The sequence below is a fragment of the Scyliorhinus torazame genome, chromosome 1 (assembly GCF_047496885.1).
Source record: "Scyliorhinus torazame isolate Kashiwa2021f chromosome 1, sScyTor2.1, whole genome shotgun sequence".
NCBI classification, from domain to species: Eukaryota; Metazoa; Chordata; class Chondrichthyes; order Carcharhiniformes; family Scyliorhinidae; genus Scyliorhinus; species Scyliorhinus torazame.
This window is the reverse complement of record NC_092707.1, coordinates 2,788,357-2,813,426: the sequence shown is the minus strand read 5'-3', so window position 1 is coordinate 2,813,426 and position 25,070 is coordinate 2,788,357. Positions and strand designations below refer to the sequence as shown.

Below are 25,070 nucleotides of genomic sequence, written 5' to 3'. Positions count from 1 at the left end.
ATGACGGGCACAGATAGAGTAGACAGGAAGAAACCTTTCCCCTTGGTGGAGGGATCAATAACCGGGGGGCAGAGATTTACGGTAAGGGACAGGAGGGTTAGAGGGGATGCGAGGAAAAACCTTTGCACCCAGAGGGGGGTGGGAACTCACTGCCTGAAAGGTGGAGGCAGAGCCCCTCCTAACATTTCAGAAGTATTTAGATGGGAAGTTGCAATGACAAGGCCATGGGCCAAGGGCTGGAAACTGGGATTCGAATAGTCAGATGATTGTTTTTCACTGGTGCAGATGTGATGGAGACCTCTATGATGCTATGGCGATTTGCGACTCCTCAGATAATGAAGCAGCTGGGATCAAGTGGATCCCTTGAAGAGTATAGGGCTTGTTGGAGTTGAGTTGAGAGAGAAATCAGGAGGGCAAAAAGGGGACATGAGATTGTTTCAGCAGATACGGCAAAGGAGAATCCAAAGAGCTTTTACAGACACATAACAGGTAAAAGGGTGACTAGGGAGAGGGAGGGGCCTCTTAAGGATAAACAAGGTCATCTGTGTGCAGATCCACAAGGGATGGGAGAGGTCCTAAATGAATATTTCTCGTCAGTATTTACTGTTGAGAAAGACACGGATGTTAGGGAAATTGGGGAAATAAAAAGTGATGTCTTGAGGAGTGTCCATATTCCAGAGAAGGAGGTGCCGGAGGTATTAAAGCGCGTCAAGGTAGATAAATCCCCGGGGCCTGATGAAATGTATCCCAGGACATTGTGGGAGGCTAGGGAGGAACTTGCTGGCCCCCGAGCTGAGATATTTGAATCATCGACAGCCACAGGAGAAGGGCCTGTGCCTTTGTTTAAGAAGGGCTGTGGGGATAAGCCTGGGAACTCCAGACCAGTTAGCCTTACTTCTGTAGTGGGTAAGTTGTTGGAAGGTATTCTGAGGGACAGGATCTACAGGCATTTAGACAGGCAAGGGCTAATTAGGGACAGTCAGCATGGCTTTGTAAGGGGAAAGTCATGTCTCACCAATTTGGTTGAGTTTTTTGAAGGGGTAACCAAGGTAGATGAGGGCAGTGCGGTCGACGTTGTCCAAATGGACTTTAGCAAGGCCTTTGAGAAGGTACCACATGGTAGTTTGTTCCAAAAGGTTAAATCTCAATGAATCGAGGGTGAGGTAGTCAATTGGATACAAAATGGGCTTGGCGACCGAAGACAAAGGGAGGTTGTGGAGGGTTGTTTTTCAAACTGGAGGCCTGTGACCAGCGGTGTGCCTCAGGGATCGGGGCTGGGTCCACTGTTATTTGTGATTTATATTAATGATTTGGATGAGAATGTAGGAGGCATGGTTAGTAAGTTTGCAGATGACACCAAGATTGGTGGCATAGTGGTTAGTGAAGAAGGTCATATAAGATTGCAACAGGATCTTGACCAATTAGGCCAGTGGGCCGATGAATGGCAGATAGAGTTTAATTTGGATAAATGTGAGGTGATGCATTTTGGTCGATCAAATCAGGGCAGGATCTACTCAGTTAATGGTTGGGAGTTGGGGATAGTTACAGAACAAAGAGATCTAGGGTACAGGTTCATAGCTCCTTGAAGGTGGAGTCGCAGGTGGACAGGGTGGTGAAGAAGGCATTCAGCATGCTAGGTTTTATTGGTCAGAACATTGAATACAGGAGTTGGGACGTCTTGTTGAAGTTGTACAAGACATTAGTAAGACCCCACATGGAATACTGTGTGCAGTTCTGGTCACCCTATTATAGGAAGGATATTGTTAAACTAGAAAGAGTTCAGAAGAGATTTTCGAGGATGCTACCAGGACTCGATGGTCTGAGTTATAAGGAGAGGCTCGATAGTTGGGACTTTTTTCCCTGGAGCGTTGGAGGCTTAGGGGTGAACTTATAGAGGTTTATAAAATAATGAGGGACATAGATAAGGTAGATACTCTTTTCCCAAAGGTAGAGGAGTCTAGAACTAGAGGGCATAGGTTTAAGGTGAGAGGGGAGAGATACAAAAGAGACCAGAGGGGAAATATCTTCACACAGAGGGTGGAGAGTGTCTGGAACGAGCTGCCAGAGGCAGTGGTAGAGGGAGTGGTCCTTTAAAAAAGTTAGTTACATGGGCAGGGCAGGGCGGGTATAGAGGGATATGGGCCCAATGCAGGCAACTGGGACCAGCTTAGTGATAGAAACTGCGCGGCATGGACAAGCCGGGCCGAAGGGCCTGTTTCCATGCTGTAAACATCTATAACTCTATACTCCCAGAATGCCTAGATCCACTGTAATTCGCATACCACTACAACCGGTCCACAGCAGATGCTATCTCCTATACTCATCCCTGGAGCATCTCGACCAGGATTCCTATATCAGACTCCTATTTATTGACTGCAGCTCTGCCTTCAACACCATAATCCCAGCCAAGCTCATATCAAAGCTCCAAAACCTAGGGCTGGGCTCCTCGCTCTGCAACTGGATCCTCGACTTTCTGACCCACAGACCACAATCAGTAAGAATAAACAACGACACCTCCTCCACAATAGTCCTCAATACCAGGGCCCCACAAGGCTGCGTACCTAGCCCCCTACTATACTCCCTGTACACACATGACTGCTTGGCAAAAATGTGGCTCCAATTCCATCTACAAGTTTGCTGACGACACGGCTGTCGTGGGTCGGATCTCGAACAACGACGATTCAGAATACAGGAGGGAGATAGAGACGCAGTGGAGTGGTGTAACACCAAAATCTATCCCTCAGTGTCAGCAAAACTAAAGAGCTGCTTATTAACTTCAGGAAGCAAAGTACTGTACACACCCCTGTCAGCATCAGCGGGGCTGAGGTGGAGATGGTTAGCAGTTTCAAATTCCATGGGGTGCACATCACCAACAATCTTTCCTGGTCCACCCATATCGACGCTACCACCAAGAAAGCACAACAGCGCCTATACTTCCTCAGGAAACTAAGGAAATTCGGCATGTCCACAATGACTCTTACCAATTTTACAGACGCACCATAGAAAGCATCCTATCGGGCTGCATCACAGCCTGGTATGGCAACTGCTCGAGCAAGAAACTTCAGAGAGTCGTGAACACCGCCCAGTCCATCACACGAACCTGCCTCCCATCCATTGACTCCATCTACACCTCCCGCTGCCTGGGGAAAGCGGGCAGCATAATCAAAGATCCCTCCCACCCAGCTTACTCGCTCTTCCAACTTCTTCCATCGGGCAGGAGATACAGAAGTCTGAGAACACGCACGAACAGATTCAAAAACAGCTTCTTCCCCACTGTCACCAGACTCCTAAACAACCCTCTTATGGACTCAACTGATCTCTTCACACATCTTCTCCACTGAGTAGTACTACACTCCTGTATGCTTCACCCGATGTCTATGTCTATGTATTTACATTGTGTATTTATGTTGTCCTATGTTTTTTCATGTATGGAACAATCTGTCTGGACTGTATGCAGAAAAATACTTTTCACTGTGCCTCGGTACACGTGACAATAAACAAATCCAATCAAACCCAATTGGGCTGTGAGACTGGAGGAGATTACAGAGTTGGGGAGGGGTGAGACGAGGATAAGAGTTTTCAAATGGAGGCGTTGCTGGAACAGGAGTGAAGGTAGATCTGCGAGCAGAGGGATATTGGATGAACAGGAACTGGCGGATGCTGAAGTTTACCTCAAAAGCAAAATACTGCAGATGCTAAAAATCTGAAATAAAAACAAAATGCTGGAAATATTCAACAAGCCTGACAGCGTCATAGTGACAGGGATTCCCTCGGGGGAAGAGGGTGCAATGCTGGTAATTCGCTGGATGAATCATCCGGAGATTCTAGCTAATGTTGAGGGACTGAGGTTCAAACGCCACCATGATGGAATTTAAATCCAATGATCACTCTGCCATTGTAAAGCTAGATCCAGCGATGCTGATCAGAAAACTATCATCGATTGTTGTTAAAAACTCATCTGATTCACGAATGTCCATATAGGGAGGGAAATCGGCCACGCTTCTCTGGCCTGCCTTCCACATGACTCCAGACACACAGCGATCTGGTTCATTCTAACTGGCCGGCCAGCTGCTCAGTTCAAAGGCAATGAAGGATGGGTAACAGACTCTGGCCCAGCTGTGGATGCCCACGGCCCGGGGGAGGAGGAAATGAAACATTGGGACCAAATGGGGGTCCTGAGTTTGGCCAGAGCCAGAGAGGAGGAGGCATTTCCCCAATCGCACAGTGTAGGAAGCCAGCTGAATCTGGCAGGAGGGCTTAATGTTGCTGCTCCGGAGCCTTGGCCCCATATTGGGGAAGTTGGCAACTGCTAAGGCAAACCTGAAACATCAGCCCTAATCGTGGCTTTATTTAAATCAGCTGCCTGATGCTCAGTGGGCAATCAGTCCACACCGGAGGGTTTCCTGATAGCAGGAATGTATTGTGGAGCTGTCCCAAGCCGGTTCCTCGCTTCCCAGTCCAAGAGCAGGAAAATTCAGCTGCACCTTTCAGATCGATAACCTTTCAATTAAACACTTGCTGCTTCACCCACTGAGCATTTCCAGTGTTGCGTTAGTGTATGATTACTCAAGGTCCCCGCTCTCTCCAGTAAGAATAAACAACACCACCTCCACAATAGTCCTCAATACCGGGGCCCGCAAGGCTGCATACTTAGCCCCCTACTCTACTCCCTGTACACACGACTGAGTGGCAAAACTTGGTTCCAACTCCATCTACAAGTTTGCTGACGATGCGACCATAGTGGGCCGGATCTCGAATAACGACGAGTCCGAATACAGGAGGGAGATAGAGAACCTAGTGGAGTGGTGCAGCGACAACAATCTCTCCCTCAATGCCAGCAAAACTAAAGAGCTGGTCATTGACTTCAGGAAGCAAAATACTGTACACACCCGTCAGCATCAACGGGGTCGAGGTGGAGATGGTTAGCAGTTTCAAATTCCTCGGGATGCACATCTCCAAAAATCTGTCCTGGTCCACCCACGTCGACTCTACCACCAAGAAAGCACAACAGCGCCTATACTTCCTCAGGAAACTAAGGAAATTCAGCATGTCCACATTACAAAGAACAAAGAAATGTACAGCACAGGAACAGGCCCTTCGGCCCTCCAAGCCCGTGCCGACCATACTGCCCGACTAAACTACAATCTTCTACACTTCCTGGGTCTGTATCCTTCTATTCCCATCCTATTCATATATTTGTCAAGATGCCCCTTAAATGTCCCTATCGTCCCTGCTTCCACTACCTCCTCCGGTAACCCGTACCAACTTTTACAGATGCACCATAGAAAGCATCCTATCGGGCTACATCACAGCCTGGTATGGCAACTGCTCGGCCCAGGACTGCAAGAAACTTCAGAGAGTCGTGAACACCGCCCAGTCCATCACACAAACCTGCCTCCCATCCATTGACTCCATCTACACCTCCCGCTGCCTGGGGAAAGCGGGCAGCATAATCAAAGATCCCTCCCACCCGGCTTACTCGCTCTTCCAACTTCTTCCATCGGGCAGGAGATACAGAAGTCTGAGAACACGCACGAACAGACTCAAAAACAGCTTCTTCCCCACTGTCACCAGACTCTCAAACAACCCTCTTATGGACTGACCTGATTAACACTACACCCTGTATGCTTCACCCGATGCCGGTGTTATGTAGTTACATTGTATATGTTGTGTTGCCCTATTATGTATTTTCTTTTATTCCCTTTTCTTCCCATGTACTTAATGATCTGTTGAGCTGCTCGCAGAAAAATATTTTTCACTGTCCCTCGGTACACGTGACAATAAACAAATCCAATCCAATCCTCCACTGCCATTTAAATCACACCACTTCAGATTGTTTTTCTCTTCATATCCTTCTAGTGGGCGTTACTTCACATTTTTATATCTTGATCGATAACTATCGAGGTTTCTGGAACCTTCCACACTGCCATGTTCCCCTCCCCCAGCTTGATGCACTCATCCAATTTCAGCACAGAAATTATAAACCCAGATTAGTTCAGTAAATACGAGCATCCTGAAACATGTCTGTGTCGTCACCAATGTGTGGGTCTGTATGAAATGTCAGCGCTTATATCATGTGTTTAAGGCTACAACTTGGCAATGACTTTCAGAAACCAGTGAATCAGATCATCAAATAGTCATTTAATTGGATTACAAAATCAAACTTTGTATAAATGCAGTTATGACCTGAAAAACCTGTATAGATTTCCTCTTATGGTCACGACACAAAGTACGTACAGGGAAACAATGATTTTCATGCTGCCTGCTGAGGCTTTGTCAGGAGATTCACAACCACACAATGTGACAGACAGACAGACAGTATATATATTAGCGGTACAGCTAACCCGACCTTCAACCATTAACATATTAGAGTAAACACTTTCATTTTTAGCTGCAAGTTGTGTGTTAGCATTGATTATATCAGGAGTAAACCTGCCGAGTGCAACAACAGGTGAATTGTGGCCGTACTTTTCTCAAACCACAAGTGCAATTAGATTGGTGGTGGAAGCAAGCAGCTGATTAAATATTTGGCCACCGTTTAACTTCTCACAACTTGACAAAAAAATGAAATTCAGAATGAGTCTGCGGGTTTGTTTTCCCATAAAGTGTCAGAGTTTGGCATCTGTATATTCTCTGTCATTAAAAACAAAATAAAAAATTGCTGCAAGTGAAGTTTTGTCTATATTTGTGCACAGAATATAAAAGCAACTAAGCCAAGGTAAAGCAGTCCTTTTACACAGTTCTGTCTGTTCCTGAGCGCTTCCTAACCACCTTCCCATCATTAACCTGGTCGACTGCAAGTGTTTCCACCTCGGGAGCACCCTGCGATGCGGCAATGTGTGGGATTCGGTGAGCCACACCAATGTGATGTGGTTTGTGCTGCTGCTCTCTGACTGGGCTCTGCAGCTCCACACAGCCACGCTCCGAATGAATGGGCGGAATTAATAAAGGTTTCTCCTTCATCAAGTGTGCTTCAGCAGATTCCCGAGCCTGGAGGAATGGTGTTGGGTCTGGCATAGCATCTAAAGGTTCAGACCGCAGCATTAACTTCCTTCCATCAGTTCCAAGTCTGTAAACCTCTGCAAATTCCGTATTTAACGGGGTTGAAAGACTCTTCTTCATTCTACGCCTTGGGGTTTCTGGCATCTTGTCTTTGGGTGGAAATGGTTTGTAATTGTTTGACGCCGAGCCTGTAGCAGATGAGGTGTCTGAAGCCCCAGTGATGGAGGACATCAGCTTTTTCTTGGTTGCGTGGAGCTGGGAGGTGAGGTACGCGATGGTGCTCGCTCTCTGTTCCAGCTCAGTGGACAACATGCTCAGTTTGTGACTCTTCACCTTTAGTTCCTCCAAGTATTTCTTCTCTCGCTCCTTCATAGTGTTCTCCAGCACCAGAATCATTGCATTTTTCTTCTCCAAATCTTTTATCAATTCATTATTTTCATCTTCTTTGGCTTTTAGTTGAGATTCAAGTTCTTCATATTTTTTCCTTAATTCCTCACTTCTTGACTCACCTAAAAACAAAACAGATTCCAGAGGAATTAAGTTGAAGACGGAGGGAGAACAGTTATTCAAATAATTGTCAGCATTCTGAACCAAAGGTCTCTCAAACAGCAATGGCACTGCAGCGAGTTTCCAGCACATTCTGTTTAAATCACATGACCGTTTGCAATATAAAATGTGACTTGCCGCGTGGGAGATACAAAACGTGACAGGTGTACGAGGACAGCACTACTGGGTCGATATCCAATCCTACTGACGGTTATTGCTACTTGGTGTCTCTTAGCTCTACCCACATTGTCAGAGCGAATATCCTTTCTCACTATTCTGTTAATTTCCTCTTTTTTTAATAAAATATATTTATTAAAGTTTTTTAACACAATTTTTCTCCCTTACAAACAATAACCCCCCCCCCCTCGTAACAAAAAAAATGAGAAATCGCGCAGAGCAAGATATATACATGGCAAAATGATATATTTACACAGCTTTGTACACTGGCCCTCACCCGTACGGGCCAGTTTCCCCAACCCTTCATGTTATCTCTTTCTCATCCACCCTCCCAGGCAGGCCCCCTTTCCCCCCCCTCCCAGGACGTCCCCACCAACCCCCCCCCACCCCCCCTCCAAGGTTGCTGCTGCTGCTGACCGACCATCCTCTAACGCTCCGCGAGATAGTCTAGGAACGGTTGCCACCGCCTGTAGAACCCCTGCGCAGACCCTCTCAAGGTGAACTTAATCCTCTCCAACTTTATGAACCCAGCCATGTCGTTAATCCAGGCCTCCACGCTGGGGGGCTTCGCCTCCTTCCACATTAGCAAGATCCTTCACCGGGCTACTAGGGACGCAAAGGCCAGAATGCCGGCCTCTTTCGCCTCCTGCACTCCCGGTTCGTCCACTACTCCAAATATTGCTAGCCCCCAGCTTGGCTTGACCCGGACTTTCACCACCTGAGATATTGCTCCCGCCACTCCTCTCCAGAACCCCTCCAGTGCCGGGCATGACCAAAACATAGGGAGCCCGGCGAACCATGTCCATGAGTACCTTCCACATCTGTCCTCTACCCCAAAGAACCTACTCAACCTCGCCCCCGTCAAGTGCGCTCTGTGGACCACCTTAAATTGTATCAGGCTGAGCCTGGCACACGAGGAGGAGGAATTAACCCTACCTAGGGCATCAGCCCACAGACCTTCCTCGATCTCCTCCCCCAGCTCCTCCTCCCATTTACCCTTCAACTCTTCTACCAGCGCTTCCCCCTCTTCTTTCAACTCCTGGTGTATTTCCGACACCTTGCCCTCCCCGACCCATACACCCGAGATCACTCTGTCTTGAACTTCTTGTGCCGGGAGCAACGGGAATTCCCTCACCTGTCGCCTCACAAAAGCCCTCACCTGCATATATCTAAAGGCATTTCCCGGGGGCAACTTGAACTTCTCCTCCAGTGCCCCTAGGCTCGCAAACGTCCCGTCGATGAACATGTCCCCCATTCTTCCAATCCCCGCCCGATGCCAGCTCTGGAACCCCCCGTCCACCTTCCCCGGGACAAACCGGTGGTTACCCCTGATCGGGGACCACACCAATGCTCCCATTGCACCCCGGTGCCGTCTCCACTGGCCCCAGATCCTTAGCGTTGCCGCCACCACCGGGCTCGTGGTATACTTTGTCGGCGAGAGCGGCAGCGGTACCGTCACCATCGCCCCCAGGCTCGTTCCTTTACAGGACGCCATCTCCATCCTCTTCCATGCCGCCCCCTCTCCCTCCATAACTCACTTGCGGATCATCGCCACATTTGCTGGCCAGTAGTAGCTCCCCAGGTTTGGCAGCGCCAACCCTCCTCGGTCCCTACTGCTTTCCAGGAACCCTCTCCTTACTCTCGGGGTCTTATTCGCCTACACAAACCCCATAATACTCCTGCCTACTCTCTTAAAAAAGGCCTTAGTGATCACAATGGGAAGGCACTGAAACACAAACAGAAACCTCGGAAGGACCACTATTTTGACCGACTGCACTCTACCCGCCAGCGAGAGCGGTAACATGTCCCATCTTTTTAAATCCTCCTCCATTTGCTCCACCAACCTCGTCAGATTCAGTTTATGGAAGGTCCCCAAACTCCTGGCTATCTGGATCCCCAGATACCGAAAGCTCCCCTCCGCCCTCCTCAGCGGTAGGTCCCCTATCCCTCTTTCTTGGTCCCCCACCTGTAATACAAAGAGCTCACTCTTCCCTACATTGAGCTTATAGCCCGAAAACTCCCCAAACTCCCTTAGAGTCTGCATGACCTCCACCATCCCCTCCATTGGATCCGCCACGTACAGCAACAGGTCATCCGTATATAATGACACCCGATGCTCTTCTCCCCCTCGGACCACCCCCCTCCATTTATTAGACTCCCTCAATGACATGGCCAATGGTTCGATCGCCAATGCGAACAACAGGGGGGACAGGAGGCACCCCTGCCTCGTCCCTTGGTTCAGTCGAAAGTACTCCGACCTCCGCCGGTTCGTCACTACACCCGCCATCGGGGCTCTGTAAAGGAGCTTAACCCAATTGATAAACCCTACCCTGAACCCAAACCTACGCAGCACCTCCCAGAGGTACTCCCACTCTACTCGGTCAAAGGCCTTCTCCGCGTCCATAGCTGCCACTATCTCCGCCTCTCCCTCCTCCGATGGCATCATTATCACGTTTAAGAGCCGCCGCACATTGGCGTTTAGTTGCCTACCCTTTACAAATCCCGTCTGGTCCTCGTGGATTACCCCTGGGACACAGTCCTCGATCCTCGTGGCCAGCACTTTTGCCAGCAACTTTGCATCCACATTGAGGAGCGAGATCGGCCTGTACGATCCACATTGCAGTGGGTCCTTGTCCCGCTTTAGGATCAAAGAAATTGTCGCTTCCGACATTGTCGGGGGCAGGGTCCCCTCCTCTCTTGCCTCATTAAAGGTCCTCACCAGTAGTGGGGCCAACAGGTCTACGTACTTCCTGTAGAACTCCACCGGGAATCCGTCCGCTCCCGGGGCCTTCCCCGCCTGCATGCTCCCCAAACCCTTGCTCAGCTCCTCCAACCCAATTGGTGCCCCCAAACCAGCCACCTCTTGCTCCTCCACCCTCGGGAATCTCAGGTGATCTAGGAATCGTCTCATCCCTTCTTCCCCTGCTGGGGGCTGGGATCTGTACAGCTCTTCATAAAAGGCCTTAAATACCTTGTTTATTTTCGTCGCACTCCGAACCGTGGCTCCCCTTCTATCTTTGACTCCCCCTATTTCCCTCGCTGCCATCCTCTTACGGAGCTGGTGTGCCAGCATCCGACTAGCCTTTTCCCCATACTCGTAGGTCGCCCCCTGCGCTTTCCTCCACTGTGCCTCCGCCTTCCCTGTGGTCAACAGGTCAAACTCCTTCTGGAGCCGTCGTCTTTCCCCAAGTAATCTTTCCTCCGGGGCCTCTGCGTATTTCCTGTCCACTCTCAAAATCTCCCCCACTAACCTCTCCCTTTCCATACCCTCTGTCTTTTCCCTATGAGCCCTAATGGAAATTAGCTCTCCCCTGATCACCGCCTTCAACGCCTCCCATACCACCCCCACCTGCACCTCCCCGTTGTCGTTGGCCTCCGAGTACCTTTCGATACACCCCCTCACCTTCCCACACACCACCTCGTCCGCCAGCAGTCCCACATCCAGCCGCCACAACGGGCGTTGGTCCCTCTCCTCTCCCAGCTCCAGTTCCACCCAGTGCGGGGCATGGTCCAAAACGGCTATAGCCGAATATTCCGTCCCCTCCACCCTCGGGATGAGCGCCCTACCCAGAACAAAGAAATCTATCCGGGAGTAGGCTTTGTGTACATGGGAGAAGAAAGAAAATTCCCTGGCCTGCAGCCTTGCAAACCGCCATGAGTCCACTCCCCCCATCTGATCCATAAACCCCCCAAGTACCTTGGCCGCCGCCGGCCTCTTTCCAGTCCTTGATCTGGAGCGGTCCAGTGCTGGATCCAACACTGTATTGAAGTCTCCTCCCATTATCAGGCCTCCTATCTCCAGGTCCGGAATGCGCCCCAACATGCGCTTCATGAATCCTGCATCATCCCAGTTCGGGGCGTATACGTTTACCAACACCACCCACGTCCCTTGCAGCCTACCGCTCACCATTACATATCGCCCTCCATTGTCCGCTACAATAGTCTTGGCCTCAAATGACACCCGCTTTCCCACCAATATTGCCACCCCTCTATTCTTCGCGTCCATTCCCGAGTGGAATACCTGTCCTACCCATCCCTTTCTTAGCCTGACCTGGTCCGCCACCTTCAGGTGTGTCTCTTGGAGCATGGCCACGTCCGCCTTCAGTCCCTTTAAGTGCGCGAACACTCGAGCCCTCTTCACCGGCCCATTCAGGCCCCTCACATTCCACGTTATCAGCCAGATTGGAGGGGCTATCACCCCCCCCCCCCCCCCCCCCCCCGTCGACTAGCCATCTCCTTTTCTGGGCCAGTCCCGTGTCCACGCCTCCCTCACCCTCCAGTCCCCCAGAGGGGGACCCCCGTCCCGACCACCTCTTCTGTGTCCCATTCCCTTTCGGCCAGTGCAGCAGCAACCCTTTTCCCCCCCCGCTAGACCCGTCTAGCTTTTTTGCTCCTCCCATGTCACTCCCGTAAGTTAGCTGACGCCTGCTGACCCCGGCTTCCCCCGCCGTCCCATTGACCTCCCCGCGTGGGAGTCTCCCAATCCATATGCATTCCTTTGTTCCCCTTCCCGCCTTTCTTCCCGCGCGCGGGAAAACACCCCGCGCTTTCCAAAGCCCGTTCCGCCCCCTCTGGCGCAGCTCCTGTCGCGGCCTTGTCTCTCTCCCCCAGCCCATGTAACATTTCCCGCACGTGATTGACCCCCTATATACAACAACCATCACACATCAAACCCCAAAACATCCCCCCTACCCTCACAAACCCTCAGTTAGAGTCCAACTTTTCGGCTTGTACATAGGTCCACGCCTCTTCAGGCGTTTCGAAGTAATAGTGTTGGCCCTTGTATGTGACCCACAGTCGCGCTGGCTGCAGCATTCCGAATTTCACTTCTTTCCGGTACAACGCCGCTTTGGCCCGGTTGAAACCCGCTCTCCGCTTTGCAACCTCCGTGCTCCAGTCCGGGTATATTCGGATCTCTGCATTGTCCCACTTTCTGCTCCGCTCCTTCTTGGCCCATCTCAGGACCCACTCTCTGTCCGTGAACCGGTGGAACCTCACCACCATCGCCCTTGGCGGCTCATTTGCCTGGGGTTTCTTCGCCAGCACCCGATGTGCCCCGTCCAATTCCAGCGGCCTCGAAGGGGCCTTCGTGCCCATCATCGCCTCGAGCATCGTGCTCGCATATGCCCCGGCATCAGCCCCCTCCACTCCCTCAGGGATTTGCAGATTCTTTCTCCTCGACCTGTTCTCCAGGTCTTCGAGTCTTCCCGCCCACCTCTTGTGTAGCGCCTCGTTCTGCTCCACTCTCACCGCCAGGCTCACGAGCTCGTCCTCGTTCTGACTGACTCTTTTCTGTACCTCCTGGATCTTAGCTTCGTGGGCCTTCTGGGTGATCCCGGGTCCTTCAATTGCCGAACGCATAGGCGGCAACATCTCCTTGCGCATCTCCTCGCGCTGCTCCTCGAAGCAGCGCTTGATGAACTCCTGCAGCTCCCCTTCGTCCCTGGCCGCCGCCATTTTGTTTTCTTTCCCTCGCTTCTCCCGTTGCTCCAGTGCCGCTCCGTTGGCCGTTACACTTCTAGTCCGTTTCATACAAGTTGGAGGGGGACCTCTCTCTTCCCTTCCCCACGGGTTGCGTCAAAAAAAAAAAAAAAAGTTCCGTTGGGGCTCCTCTAACGAGCCCGAAAGTCCGTGGTAGCGGGAGCTGCCGAATCGTGCGGCTTAGCTCCGCATAGCCGCAACCGGAAGTCGAGAGGGAATCCTTTTGGCAGTGTTCGCTTCACCAATCTGCCCCAAAAAGTCTATGGAAACTCCTGAAAAAGGTCTGGGAGTCCGTTCCAGACGGGAGCTGCCGAATGCGCGACCTACTCCTCCATGGCCGCCACCGGAAGCCTCGTCCCTGCTTCTTCAATGGCCTTGGTAGATCTTTTCACACTTGTTCCCTCTGCTGCTAGAATTCACCTTTGATAGAGTCAAGCCAGATTGCAGCTTTAAGCTTGCCCTTCCCCCGCCTGCATGCTGGAAGAGGCCTCTGTCTATTGCTGCAGATCAAGCCAAATCCTTCACTGTTTCTGCCGGGTCTGGCAGCCAAAAGACACTGTCAGGGGAATGCTGCAGTCTTCTTCCCACGCCGGGAAATGTCAAACAAATGCCGTGGGGGCCCTGTAAAAGAGCCCAAAAGTCCGTTCCAAGCGGGAGCTACCGAACATGCGACCTAGCTCTGCATAGCCGCACCCGGAAGTCTTAATTTCCTCTTTAACCAGCAGTGCCACACCACCACCTTTTCTTTATGCCTGTCCTTCCTAAATACTGAGAACCCTTAGACATTCCCATCCCTGGTCACCCTGCAGCCATGTCTCCGTAATCTCGATTATATCGTACCCGATTACGTCTATTTTCGCGATTAGTTCACCCGCTTGTCTTTTTAACATTATTTGTCTCACCCCCAATATTTTTCACTGTGGCCCTGTTTGAATCTGGTTCTGATTTTGCTGCCTATCACTTTTCTCATTCCCCTTTCTACTTTTTGTTGATTCCTCCTCCCCTGACTCCTTGCATCGGATCCCACCCCCCTGCTATTTTAGTTTAAACCCTCCCCAACCACTGTAGCAAATACTCTCCCTGGGACATCAGTCCCGGTCCTGCGGAGGTGTAACCCAACCAGTTTGTACAGGTCCCACCTCCCCCAGAACCGGTCCCAATGCTCCAGGAAACTGAAACCCTCCCCCTGACACCACCCCTTCAGTCACGTATTCATCCTATAGATTCCGCTATTTCCACTCTGACTAGCACGTGGCACTGGTAGTAATCCCGAGATCACTATTACCTTTCAGATTTGACTTCTCAATTTTCTTCCTAACTTCCGATACATACAGACATTAAAAGCTGCTTTAGGTATAGAACATGGAGCGCAGAAGGAGGCCATTCGGCCCATCGAGTCTGCACCAACCCACTTAAGCCCTCAATTCCACCCTATCCCCGTAACCCCTCCTAACCTTTTTTGGTCACTAAGGGCAATTCATCATGGCCAATCCGCCTAACAGCACGTCTTTGGACTGTGGGAGGAAACCGGAGCACCCGGAGGAAACCCACGCAGACACGAGGAGACCGTGCAGACTCCGCACAGACAGTGACCCAGCAGGGAATCGAACCTGGGACCCTGGTGCTGTGAGGCCACAGTGCTATCCACTGTGCTACCGTGCTGCCCTGTGTGAAAAGGAAAAGATTAGCAAGGACAAATAAGAGTCCATTGCAGGCAGAGACAGGAGAATTTATAATGGAGAACAGGGAAATCTTGGAAAATCCGAACAATTACTATGGGCCGGATTCTCCGCTTGCCGATGCGATTGTGCGGAGAATAATTTTTATGCCCGAGTCGGGGGCTCCGCCACCTCAGAAATGGCAGCATCGCGCTGTGCGCCGCGAGCGTTGGTGCATCATCGGAAGGCCCTCCCCCGATGGGCCAAGTTCTCGACGGCGCGGAACACTTATCCTTCCTTTTAATTTTTGCGACACTGTGTGGCTGCTGCGGACTATGTCCAGCGCTGCCACAGTTGGGGGTGTGGGGGGCGCTCGCCTGGCCATGGGGGCTGGTCCGGGGGTGGTGAGGAGGGGTCCAGGGGGTCTGCGTGCGGCCGGCACAGGTCGCTGCCGCTCACACGCGCGCCCATGGACCCAGCACGTCTGCACCGTATTTCCAGGTAAAACCAACTTTACATAGTGCGGCTGCTACCCCCCCCCCCCCCCCCCCCCCCCCCCAGGCAGGGCATCGGTGCGGGGGCAGCGCCGATCTTTTGGTCGTAAGACCAGATGGATCCTGCGGACGTAGCCGCAGAATCGGAGAATCTAGCCCATTGGGTCTGTCTTCACAGAGGAAGATACAGAAAATCTCCCAGTAACACTCGTGGATCAAGGGCTTGTGAAAATAAGGAACTGAAAGAAATTAGTGTTAATAAAGAAGTAGTGCTCAAACGTAATCAGATTGAAGTTTATAAATTCCCTGGGCCTGATGAACTATATCCTAGAAAGTTGAAGGAGGTGACTATAGAGATAGTGGTCAACATTTTGTAGATTCTGGAAATATTCCTGCAGGCTGGAATGTAGCAAATGTAACCCCCATCATTTACGAAGGGAGGGAGAGAGAAAACGGGGAACTACACATCTGTTAGTTTGATGTCAGTAGTAGCGGAAATGTTAGAATCTATTATAAAGGATGTTCGGTGGCGCAATGGTTAGCACTGCTGCCTCATGGCGCTGAGGTCCCAGGTTCGATCCCGACTCTGGGTCACTGTCCGTGTGGAGTTTGCACATTCTCCCCGTGTCTGCGTGGGTTTCGCTCCCACAACCCAAAGATGTGCAGGGTAGGTGCATTGGCCACGCTAAATTGCCCCTTAATTGGAAAATAAAGACATGATTGAGCCAAGTCAACATGGATTTATGAAAGGTAAACCATGTTTGATGAATCTCTTGGGAGATTTTTGAGGATGTTATTTGTAGCATAGATAAAGGGGGACCGGTGGATGTGATGTATTCAGATTTTCAGAACGCTTTTCTTAAGGTTTGACAGAAGAGGTTAGTGTAGAAAATTAGAGGACATGGGATTGAGTAACATACTGGCATGGATTAAGAATCAGTTAACAGACAGAGTAGGAATAAATGGCTCATTCTCAGGATGGCAAGCAGTTACTGGTGGGTATCGCAAGGATCAGTGCTGGAGACACAGCTTTTCACAATCTAGAATAATGATTTGGATGTGGGTACAGATGTAATATTTCCACATTTGCTGATGACACAAAATTAGGTGGGAATGCAAGTTGTGAGGAGAATGCAGGGAGGCTTCAAGTGGATTTGGACAGGCTAAATGAGAACATGGGAGGAAAACAGAGGTAGTTTTAAGTGATCTATATTTATATTGTTAAATATTAAAACGAAGGTATTTGATTTGATTTATTGTCACATGTACCAAAGTACAGTGAAAAGTATTTTTCTGCAGCCGAGGGAACGTACACAGTACGTACATAGTAGACAAAAGAATAATCGACAGAGAACATTGACAATTGATACATCGACAAACAGCGATTGGTTACAGTGCGGAAAATAGTTTTAGTCGGTCAGAACACTGATAGGAGATAAAAGAAAAGGGACAGGGGGCGAGAGCTCGCCGAGAGTCGCCATGCTCCACGCGCCATCTTGAATTCCAAAAATCCCACACCAGTATATTTTTAAGTGGGTTTAATTTAGTGTTTCTGTTTAAGGATAAACATGCAGTTAGATTCATTCTAGACAAACGTATTTGCATGTGTGGGTGTTTGTTCAGTTCAAACTGCTTCAATTGTGCTTCAATTGGCATGAAAAGTTTACAAGCTGGGGAAATTATAAAGTTGTTGCTTAGTAACCAGGGGCAACTTTAGGATACGAAGGCTTGTTGAGTGTAGTTTTACCTGTTATACAGAAGTTAGAACATAAGAACGAGGAGGAGTTGGCCATCTGGCCCCTCGAGCCTGCTCCACCATTCAATGCGATCATGGCTGATCTTTTGTGGACTCAGCTCCACTTACCCACCTGCTTTTTATTCCATTACTATTCAAAAATCTATCTATCTTTACCTTAAAAACATTTAATGAAGGAGCCTCTACTGCTTCACTGGGCAAGGAATTCCATAGATTCACAACCCTTTGGGTGAAGAAGTTCCTCCTCAACTCAGTCCTAAATCTACTTCCCCTTATTTTGAGGCTATGCCCCCGAGTTCTGCTTTCACCCGCCAGTGGAAACAACCTGCCCGCATCTATCCTATCGATTCCCTTCATAATTTTATATGTTTCTCTGAAAAAATGAAAATCGCTTATTGTCACGAGTAGGCTTCAAATGAAGTTACTTTGAAAAGCCCCTAGTCGCCACATTCCGCCGCCTGTTCGGGGAGGCTGGTACGGGTATTGAACCATGCTGCTGGCCTGCCTTGGTCTGCTTTAAAAGCCAGCGATTTAGCCCAGTGTGCTAAACAGCCCCTATAAGATCCCCACTCATTCTTTTAAATTCCAATGAGCACAGTTCCAGTCTACTCAGTCTCTCCTCATAAACCAATCCTCTCAACTCCAGAGTCACCCTACTGAATCTCCTCTGCACCCCCTCCAGTGCCAGTACGTCCTTTCTCAAGTAAGGAGACCAAAACTGTACACAGTGCTCCAGGTGTGGCCTCATCAGCACCCTGTACAGCTGCAACATAACCTCCTTTCTTTTAAACTCCATCCCTCTAGCAATGAAGGACAACATTCCATTCGCCTTCTTAATTACTTGCTGCACCTGCAAACCAGCTTTGCGATTTATGCACCAGGACACCCAGGTCCCTCTGCACAGCAGCATGCTGCAATTTTCCCCATTTAAACAATTGTCCATTTTGCTGATATTCCCACCAAAATGGATGACCTCACATTCACCAACACTGAACTCCGTCTGCCAGACCCTTTGCCCACTCACTTAAACTATCTCTATCCCTCTGCAGACTTCCAGTATCCTCTGCACACTTTGCTTTACCACTCATCTTAGTGTCATCTGTGAACTTTGACACAATTTACTTGGTCCCCAACTCCAAATCATCTGTGTAAATTGTGAACAATTGTGGGCCCAACACTGATCCCTGAGGGACACCACTAGCTACTGATTGCCAACCAGAGAAACACCCATTTATCCTCACTCTTTGCTGTCAGTTAACCAATCCTCGATTAATGCTAATACATTATGTGTAACACCATGCACCTTTATCTTATGCAGCAGCCTTTTGTGTGGCACCTTGTCAAATGCCTTCTGGAAATCCATATACACCACATCCACTGATTCCCTGTTGTCCACCGCGCTCGTAATGTCCTCAAAGAATTCCACTAAATTAGTCAAACATGACTTGCCTTTCATGAACCTATGCTGCGTCTGCCCAATGGGACAATTTCTATCCAGATGTCTCGTAATTTCTTACTTAAATGATAGATTCAAGCATTTCCCCCACTTCAGAAGTTCAGCTAACCGGCCTATAATTAACCCCTTTTGTTGGCTATAGGTGGCTAGAAAAGGAACATGCAGGAGACTTAAATAACTTAAGGAAACGAGAGTAATGAAGAGAAGTTTACAAGAAGTCTGAGGTTAAAGGACCAGCGGAAACAGGTACTATAACAAAGTTCTGTTCAGTAAAGACAGACAGAGCTCAGAGGATCCTGGCTAATGAAAAGCCGGAAAGAAATGGGAAATGATTGTAAGGTTTGAGAGATTTCACTACAGCCAGTGGAACGAGAGTTGAAATGACAGTGGAAATCTGTGGCTGGATTTCAGAGTTTGTGTAAAAGAATTTAAGAGAAAGGAAACCTGAAGGAGAGGTGAAAAACCTGGTGCTGGATTCCTTGTTCAAAGTGGAGCAGAAGGTTTGTTTGAAAGGACAAGTTGGAAAACCTGGAGTGGATTTTGAATGCAAACAGTTGATGGAAAACATTGTTTGAAAGCAGGGGCAAAATTCTCCGTTATCGGCGGAAAGTCCGCCGATCGGCGCAAAAAACGGCGCAAATCCGACTTGCGTCACGTCGGAAAAATGGGTCGATAGTCTCCGGCCCGAAATGGGCTAGCAGCGACGTAACGGGATCCGCGCTTGCGCAGTGGTTCACGCCGTGCAGCGTCATACGCGCCGCACGGCGTGACGGCTCATAAGGCCGCGCAGCTCCCCCCCCACCCAACCGGAACACCCGACCGGAACACCCGACTGGATGGCTGGCCGCCGCTCAGCCCCGAGGTTCGAGTCACGCGATGTGGAGGCGCTCCTGGACGCGGTGGAGCAGAGGAGGGACGCCCTGTATCCCGGGCACGGCCGCAGAGTTGCCCCACGCCGCAGCCGGCGTCTGTGGAGGGAAGTGGCAGAGGCTGTCACCGCTGTGGCCCTGACACCACGGACAGGCACCCAGTGCCACAAGAAGGTGAACGACCTCGTCAGAGCAGGCAGGGTGAGCCTCCCCCATATCCCTAACCTTAACCTCTGCAATGCACGCGCAACCGATGGCGTGCATTCATATACCTACCTAACAGTGTTGCCTTTACCCCTGCCACCCTCCCCCCCCCCCCCCCCCCCCCCCCACAGGATAAGCGGGCACACAACAATAGGGAGCATGTGAGGACTGGAGGAGGCCCCGCTGACGAGAGGCCACTGACCGAACACGAGGAAAGGGCCCTGGAACTGGCTGGTGGACCTGAGGACCGGGAGGTTGCTGATGCAGAGGTCGGGGGCACACCACGGGAGACGGAGAGACCCGCACCCTCCAGCATGCGACGCCCGCAGGATGCCCCTCGCACACCACGGGAGACGGAGAGACCTGGAGCAACAGGGAGACGACACCCCCGTCACGTGCGGGAGCGACCACCCAGCGATGAGGGGGGCAGCCACAGGCCCCCGTCACATCCGAGCCAGGACACCACTACCCAGGACACCACTACCCGGGACACCCCTACCCGGGACACCCCTACCCGGGACACCCCTACCCGGGACACCCCTACCCGGGACACCCCTACCCGGGACACCACTACCCGGGACACCACTACCCGGGACACCACTACCCGGGACACCACTACCCGGGACACCACTACCCGGGACAGCACTACCCGGGACAGCACTACCCGGGACAGCACTACCCGGGACAGCACTACCCGGGACAGCAGTACCCGGGACAGCAGTACCCGGGACAGCAGTACCCAGGACAGCAGTACCCAGGACAGCAGTACCCAGGACAGCAGTACCCAGGACAGCAGTACCCAGGAAGACGAAATACCGGACAGTGACTCAGAGTGGATGGGTGGAGACGAACCCCCACCCCAAAGTGCCATGGACTCAGAGTGGGACAAAGAGCACGACACAACGCCACTGCTGTCACCAACACCCTCCACCATCGCAGAAACACTCACCTCGGTTGGGCACTTTAGTGATGAGGCGTCTGGTTCACTCACTGGTGCGCACAACACAGCCGTCCCGGTACAGCAGGTGGAGGTAGGAGCAGCAGAGGGGCCGGGCGGTCGGAGGGCAGTCCAGCCCAAGCGAACATCTGCCGCCCAGATGGATCCCGGGTTCCTGGAGTTACCACACCCACACATAGATCCGCTGCAACCACCGACCCGGAGACAAGCGAAGAGGGTGACGGGCGGCTTGCGGCGGCTGCGGTCGCAGGTGGAGGAGTCCACCCGCGTCCAGGAGCTGGGAGTGGTGCCGGTCATGCGTGCCACCCAGGCCGACACCGCACGGGTGGCGTCCGCGGTGGAGGCAATGGGTGCGACGGTGTCAGACATGGGGAACGGTTTGCGAGGCCTGGGGCTTTCCGTGCAGGCGGCGTCTGTGGGCCAGGAAATGGCTGCCCTCTCACAGGAGGCCATGAGCCAGTGCCAGCACCAGATGGCAGAGGCGCTCAACGCCATGGCCCAGTCTCAGCAGGCCATGGCCCAGTCTCAGCAGGCCATGGCCCAGTCTCAGCAGGCCATGGCCCAGTCTCTGCAGGCCATGGCCCAGTCTCTGCAGGCCATGGCCCAGTCTCAGCAGGCCATGGCCCAGTCTCAGCAGGCCATGGCCCAGTCTCAGCAGGCCATGGCCCAGTCTCTGCAGGCCATGGCCCAGACTCTGCAGGCCATGGCCCAGTCTCTGCAGGCCATGGCCCAGTCTCTGCAGGCCATCGCTGAGGGCATCGGCGCCAGTGGCCATGTGCGAGCCGGCGTCGCACTGTCACAGACAGGGTTTGCCAACCCCCTGGGCTCCATGGCTGCAAACCTGCAGACCCCTGTCGATACCAGCACGGGCCTCCAGGACTGGCAGCGCCAGATGTCGGGGGGGCGTCGGATGGCCAGTCCGTTCGCATCCCCCACCCATGTAGAGGCCTGGGGGCCATCGGGCACCCCGAGGGAGGAGGAGGTGGTGTGGTCCGTCCCGGCTCCCTCTGTAGGGGAGGTCCCGGTACACCGCGACACCTCAGACTCCCCCCCTTCCGTCCCAGGTGCATTGGGTGGGCAACGGGCAGGACAGGCTGGCAGCTCACCATCCCAGTCGCCCGGGCCGCAGCCTGGCCCATCTAGGCCAGGACGCCCCAGGAAACGGCCGCCAAAGGGATCCAGTGTCAGAGGGCTGGAATCACAGGAGTCCACCTCCAGTTCTGCTGTACCGTCTGGGGAACCACGTAGACGTAGTCAAAGGGCCCGTAAGGCCAAACAATTAGACACTGAGTAAGTTCGCACGGGTGCAGGGCACGGATGAGTTTTAGGGGCTAGGGCACGTGCATGAACTCCTTTGGTTATTAAAGTCAATGTTACACCTACCGAAGCTGCCTTTGTGCTCTGTCCAAAGTGTGCGGGGGTGTCATGTACGTTGAGTGCAAGTGTGTGTGTGAGGGGTGGTCTTACTTCAGCCACAGGTGAGTCTGCCCCCTTCCCCCTGGGCCGCCATCAACATCCCCCGGGCAGAGGACGGGACCGTGCGCTGCAGTGTCACAGCCGCATGCAGGGATGGTCCGGGTGGATGGTGGTACTGTGGCCATGGGTCAGACATAGTCCAACGATGTAGAGCCAGGAGCTCATCGCAGGGCGGGTTGTCATCATCCTCCATGGCCTGCAATAGACACGCGTCCACCCGCAACTGTGTGAGCCCGGCCCGTTGTGCCGCAGGTGGATCGGCAATGAGGGGGGGGGGGTGGTGTGCATGCGGGTGGGGTGGGGGGTGCTGGGTGGGTGGATGGGTGGGGGGTGTGGGTGGTCGGCTGTTGCCATGGTGTGCGGTCTGTGGCCATACTACCCGATTCCCACGCCCATCTAGTCAGTGAAGCGGGCGTCTATCAGTCTGTCCCGTGCCCGCTAGGCCAGCCGGTAACGGTGGACAGCCACCCGCCTGTGTCTACCCCGTCTGCCCTGACCATTACCCCCATCCCCCTCATCTGGGGAGGACTGCGCCTCTTCCTGCTGCTCCTCCACTCCGCCCTCCTCTGCCTGCGGCACATCGCCCCTCTGTTGGGCTATGTTGTGCAGGACGCAGCACACCACTATGATGCGGCCGACCCTATCTGACCGATACTGGAGGGCGCCCCCAGAGAGGTCCAGGCACCTGAAACGCATCTTCAGCAGGCCAAAGCACCTCTCGATCACTCCCCTTGTCGCTACATGGGCATCATTGTAGCGGTTCTCCCGCCTCATTGCGTGGCCTCCGTATTGGCGTCATCAGCCACGATCGCAATGGGTAGCCCCTGTCGCCCAGCAACCAGCCCCTCGGCCAGGGATGGCGTCCCTCGTACATGCCGGGGATGGATGACCGCGACAACACGTACGAGTCGTATACACTGCCTGGGTGACGGGCGCAGACGTGCAGGATCATCATGCGGTGGTCGCAGACCACCTGTACATTCATCGAATAGGTCCCCTTCCTATTAGTGAACACGGCCCTGTTATCTGCAGGTGGCCGCACGGCGACATGCATCCCATCGATCGCGCCCTGGACCATGGGGAACCCGGCCACAGCAGAGAAGCCCACGGCCCGGGCATCTTGGCTGGCCCGGTCCACGGGGAAGCGGATGTAGCATCTGTCACTGCCCGGATGCACCGGTGCACCGATGTCTGCGATATGCCGGACAGGTCCCCCTCGGTGCCTGGAATGACCCCGTTGCATAAAAGTTCAGGGCCACCGTAACCTTGACGGACACGGGGAGAGGGTGTCCCCCGCCAGTGCCACGCAGTGACAGGTTTGCCAGCAGGTGGCAGATGTGTGCCACGGTTTCCCGGCTCATCCGGAGTCTCCTCCTGCATTCCCGGTCCCGTGAGGTCCTGGTATGACTGCCTGGGCCGGTACACACGGGCGCCCTCGGGTGCCTCCTTTGCCGTGGGGCCGCGACGTCCTCCTCCCCCTCCTCGTCCTGTTGGTCAGGTGTCCCTCCAGCCTGGGCGGCTGCCGCCTTGCCCCTCTGCAGCAGCCTGCGCCGCCTCTCTGGCACGCTCCTCCTCCTCCTCATCCAGGGCAACATAGACATGAGCGGCTGCCGCCACGGCGGCCAACATCGCTGGATGATCTGAAAACGTGACGGCCGGGTGGGGGGAGGGGAACGACGACATGTCATCATTGCCCATATCCCCTCCTCCCCCAGCCAGGTGGCATGGACCGCATGGGTCCAACTGTTGGAGGCTGGCACCTGGCCAGGAGGACCAACTCACTTGCCCTCCCATCCCTCTCCCCAGCAGGGACCCTCCCCAGCAGGGACCCCCACCCCCCCCCCAACCTCCACCCCAGCACGGACCCCCATCCCCTCCCCGGCACGGACCCCCCCCCCCCCCCCAACCTCCACCCCGGCACGGACCCCCCCCCCCCCCCCAACCTCCACCCCAGCACGGACACCCCCAACCTCCACCCCGGCACGGACACCCCCAACCTCCACCCCGGCACGGACACCCCATCCACCTCCCCAGCATGGACCCCCCCCCCCCCCCCAACCTCCACCCCGGCACGGACCCCCCCCCCCAACCTCCTCCCCGGCACGGACCCCCTCCCGGCACTCCCCCGGAGCCCAGCCTACTCTAACCACCCCCCCGCCGCACACACACACACACAAGCCGAGGACACACCTCTCCTCACACGCATTCAGACTGCGGCCACGCCATTTCCTGCCCAGAGCCAACCCCCCAGGCCGTCACTCACCTCCACGCTGGTCGGCGTGAGCCTGGAGCACCGGGTCACGCCGATGAAAAGGAGGTTTGATTCACGTCGACGTGAACGGTCATCACGTCGACGGGACTTCGGCCCATCCGGAAGGGAGAATATCGGCAGGCCGAAAATCGGCTGCCTTGCGCAGACCCGTGCCATTCTCCGACGGCAGCGGCGACATTAATGCCCCGCCGACTTTTCTCCCTTCGGAGACTTTGGCAACCGGCGGGGGGCGGGATTCACGGCGGCCAACGGCCATTCTCCGACCCTCTGGGAGAATGACGCCCCAGATTTTAAAGTGTGACTTTTTGGGAGTGGAGTTTGGAAACCTTCATGTGACAATTATCTGGGGGATTGTGTGCGCGAAATCCATGGAAGATCCGCTGAGTGGCATCGGCCATTTAGTTCAGAGTGGGTGCTCATTCTGAAAACTGTACACATTTGTGAAGCTGAGGGTGGAGTAAAGAACTGTATTATAATCAAACCTTTCACCTTTAATGAATATTGTTAAGCTAATTGGCAGCATTGTGACTCTCCTTCTCCACATTTTCTAAACAAAAGTAGAGGTTATTCTCCGTGCGTGAGACCGTGTTAACGCCTGGTGCAGGATTCATGGAGTTCCACGACAGCAAAGCTGGCGTCGCACCTGGGCCGATTCAGCCACCATTGAGGAGCGAACACAATCGATTCCAGTGAGAAACGGAGCCACATTCACCGAGATTGA

At 53.0% G+C, this 25,070-nt stretch overlaps 1 protein-coding gene across 3 annotated transcripts in view; it reads right to left on the bottom strand.

Annotated features, from left to right (window-relative positions):
* Positions 1 to 6,121: 6,121 nt before the first annotated feature.
* Positions 6,122 to 25,070, bottom strand: part of ccdc92 (coiled-coil domain containing 92) — a 269,189-nt gene continuing 250,240 nt past the window's right edge. For all 3 annotated transcript variants that reach the window (XM_072511352.1, XM_072511521.1, XM_072511438.1), the window contains exon 4: positions 6,122 to 7,511. In XM_072511352.1, the coding sequence (XP_072367453.1) occupies positions 6,733 to 7,511 (779 nt within the window). In that variant the 3' untranslated portion in view covers positions 6,122 to 6,732. The remainder of the gene's footprint in view (positions 7,512 to 25,070) is intronic.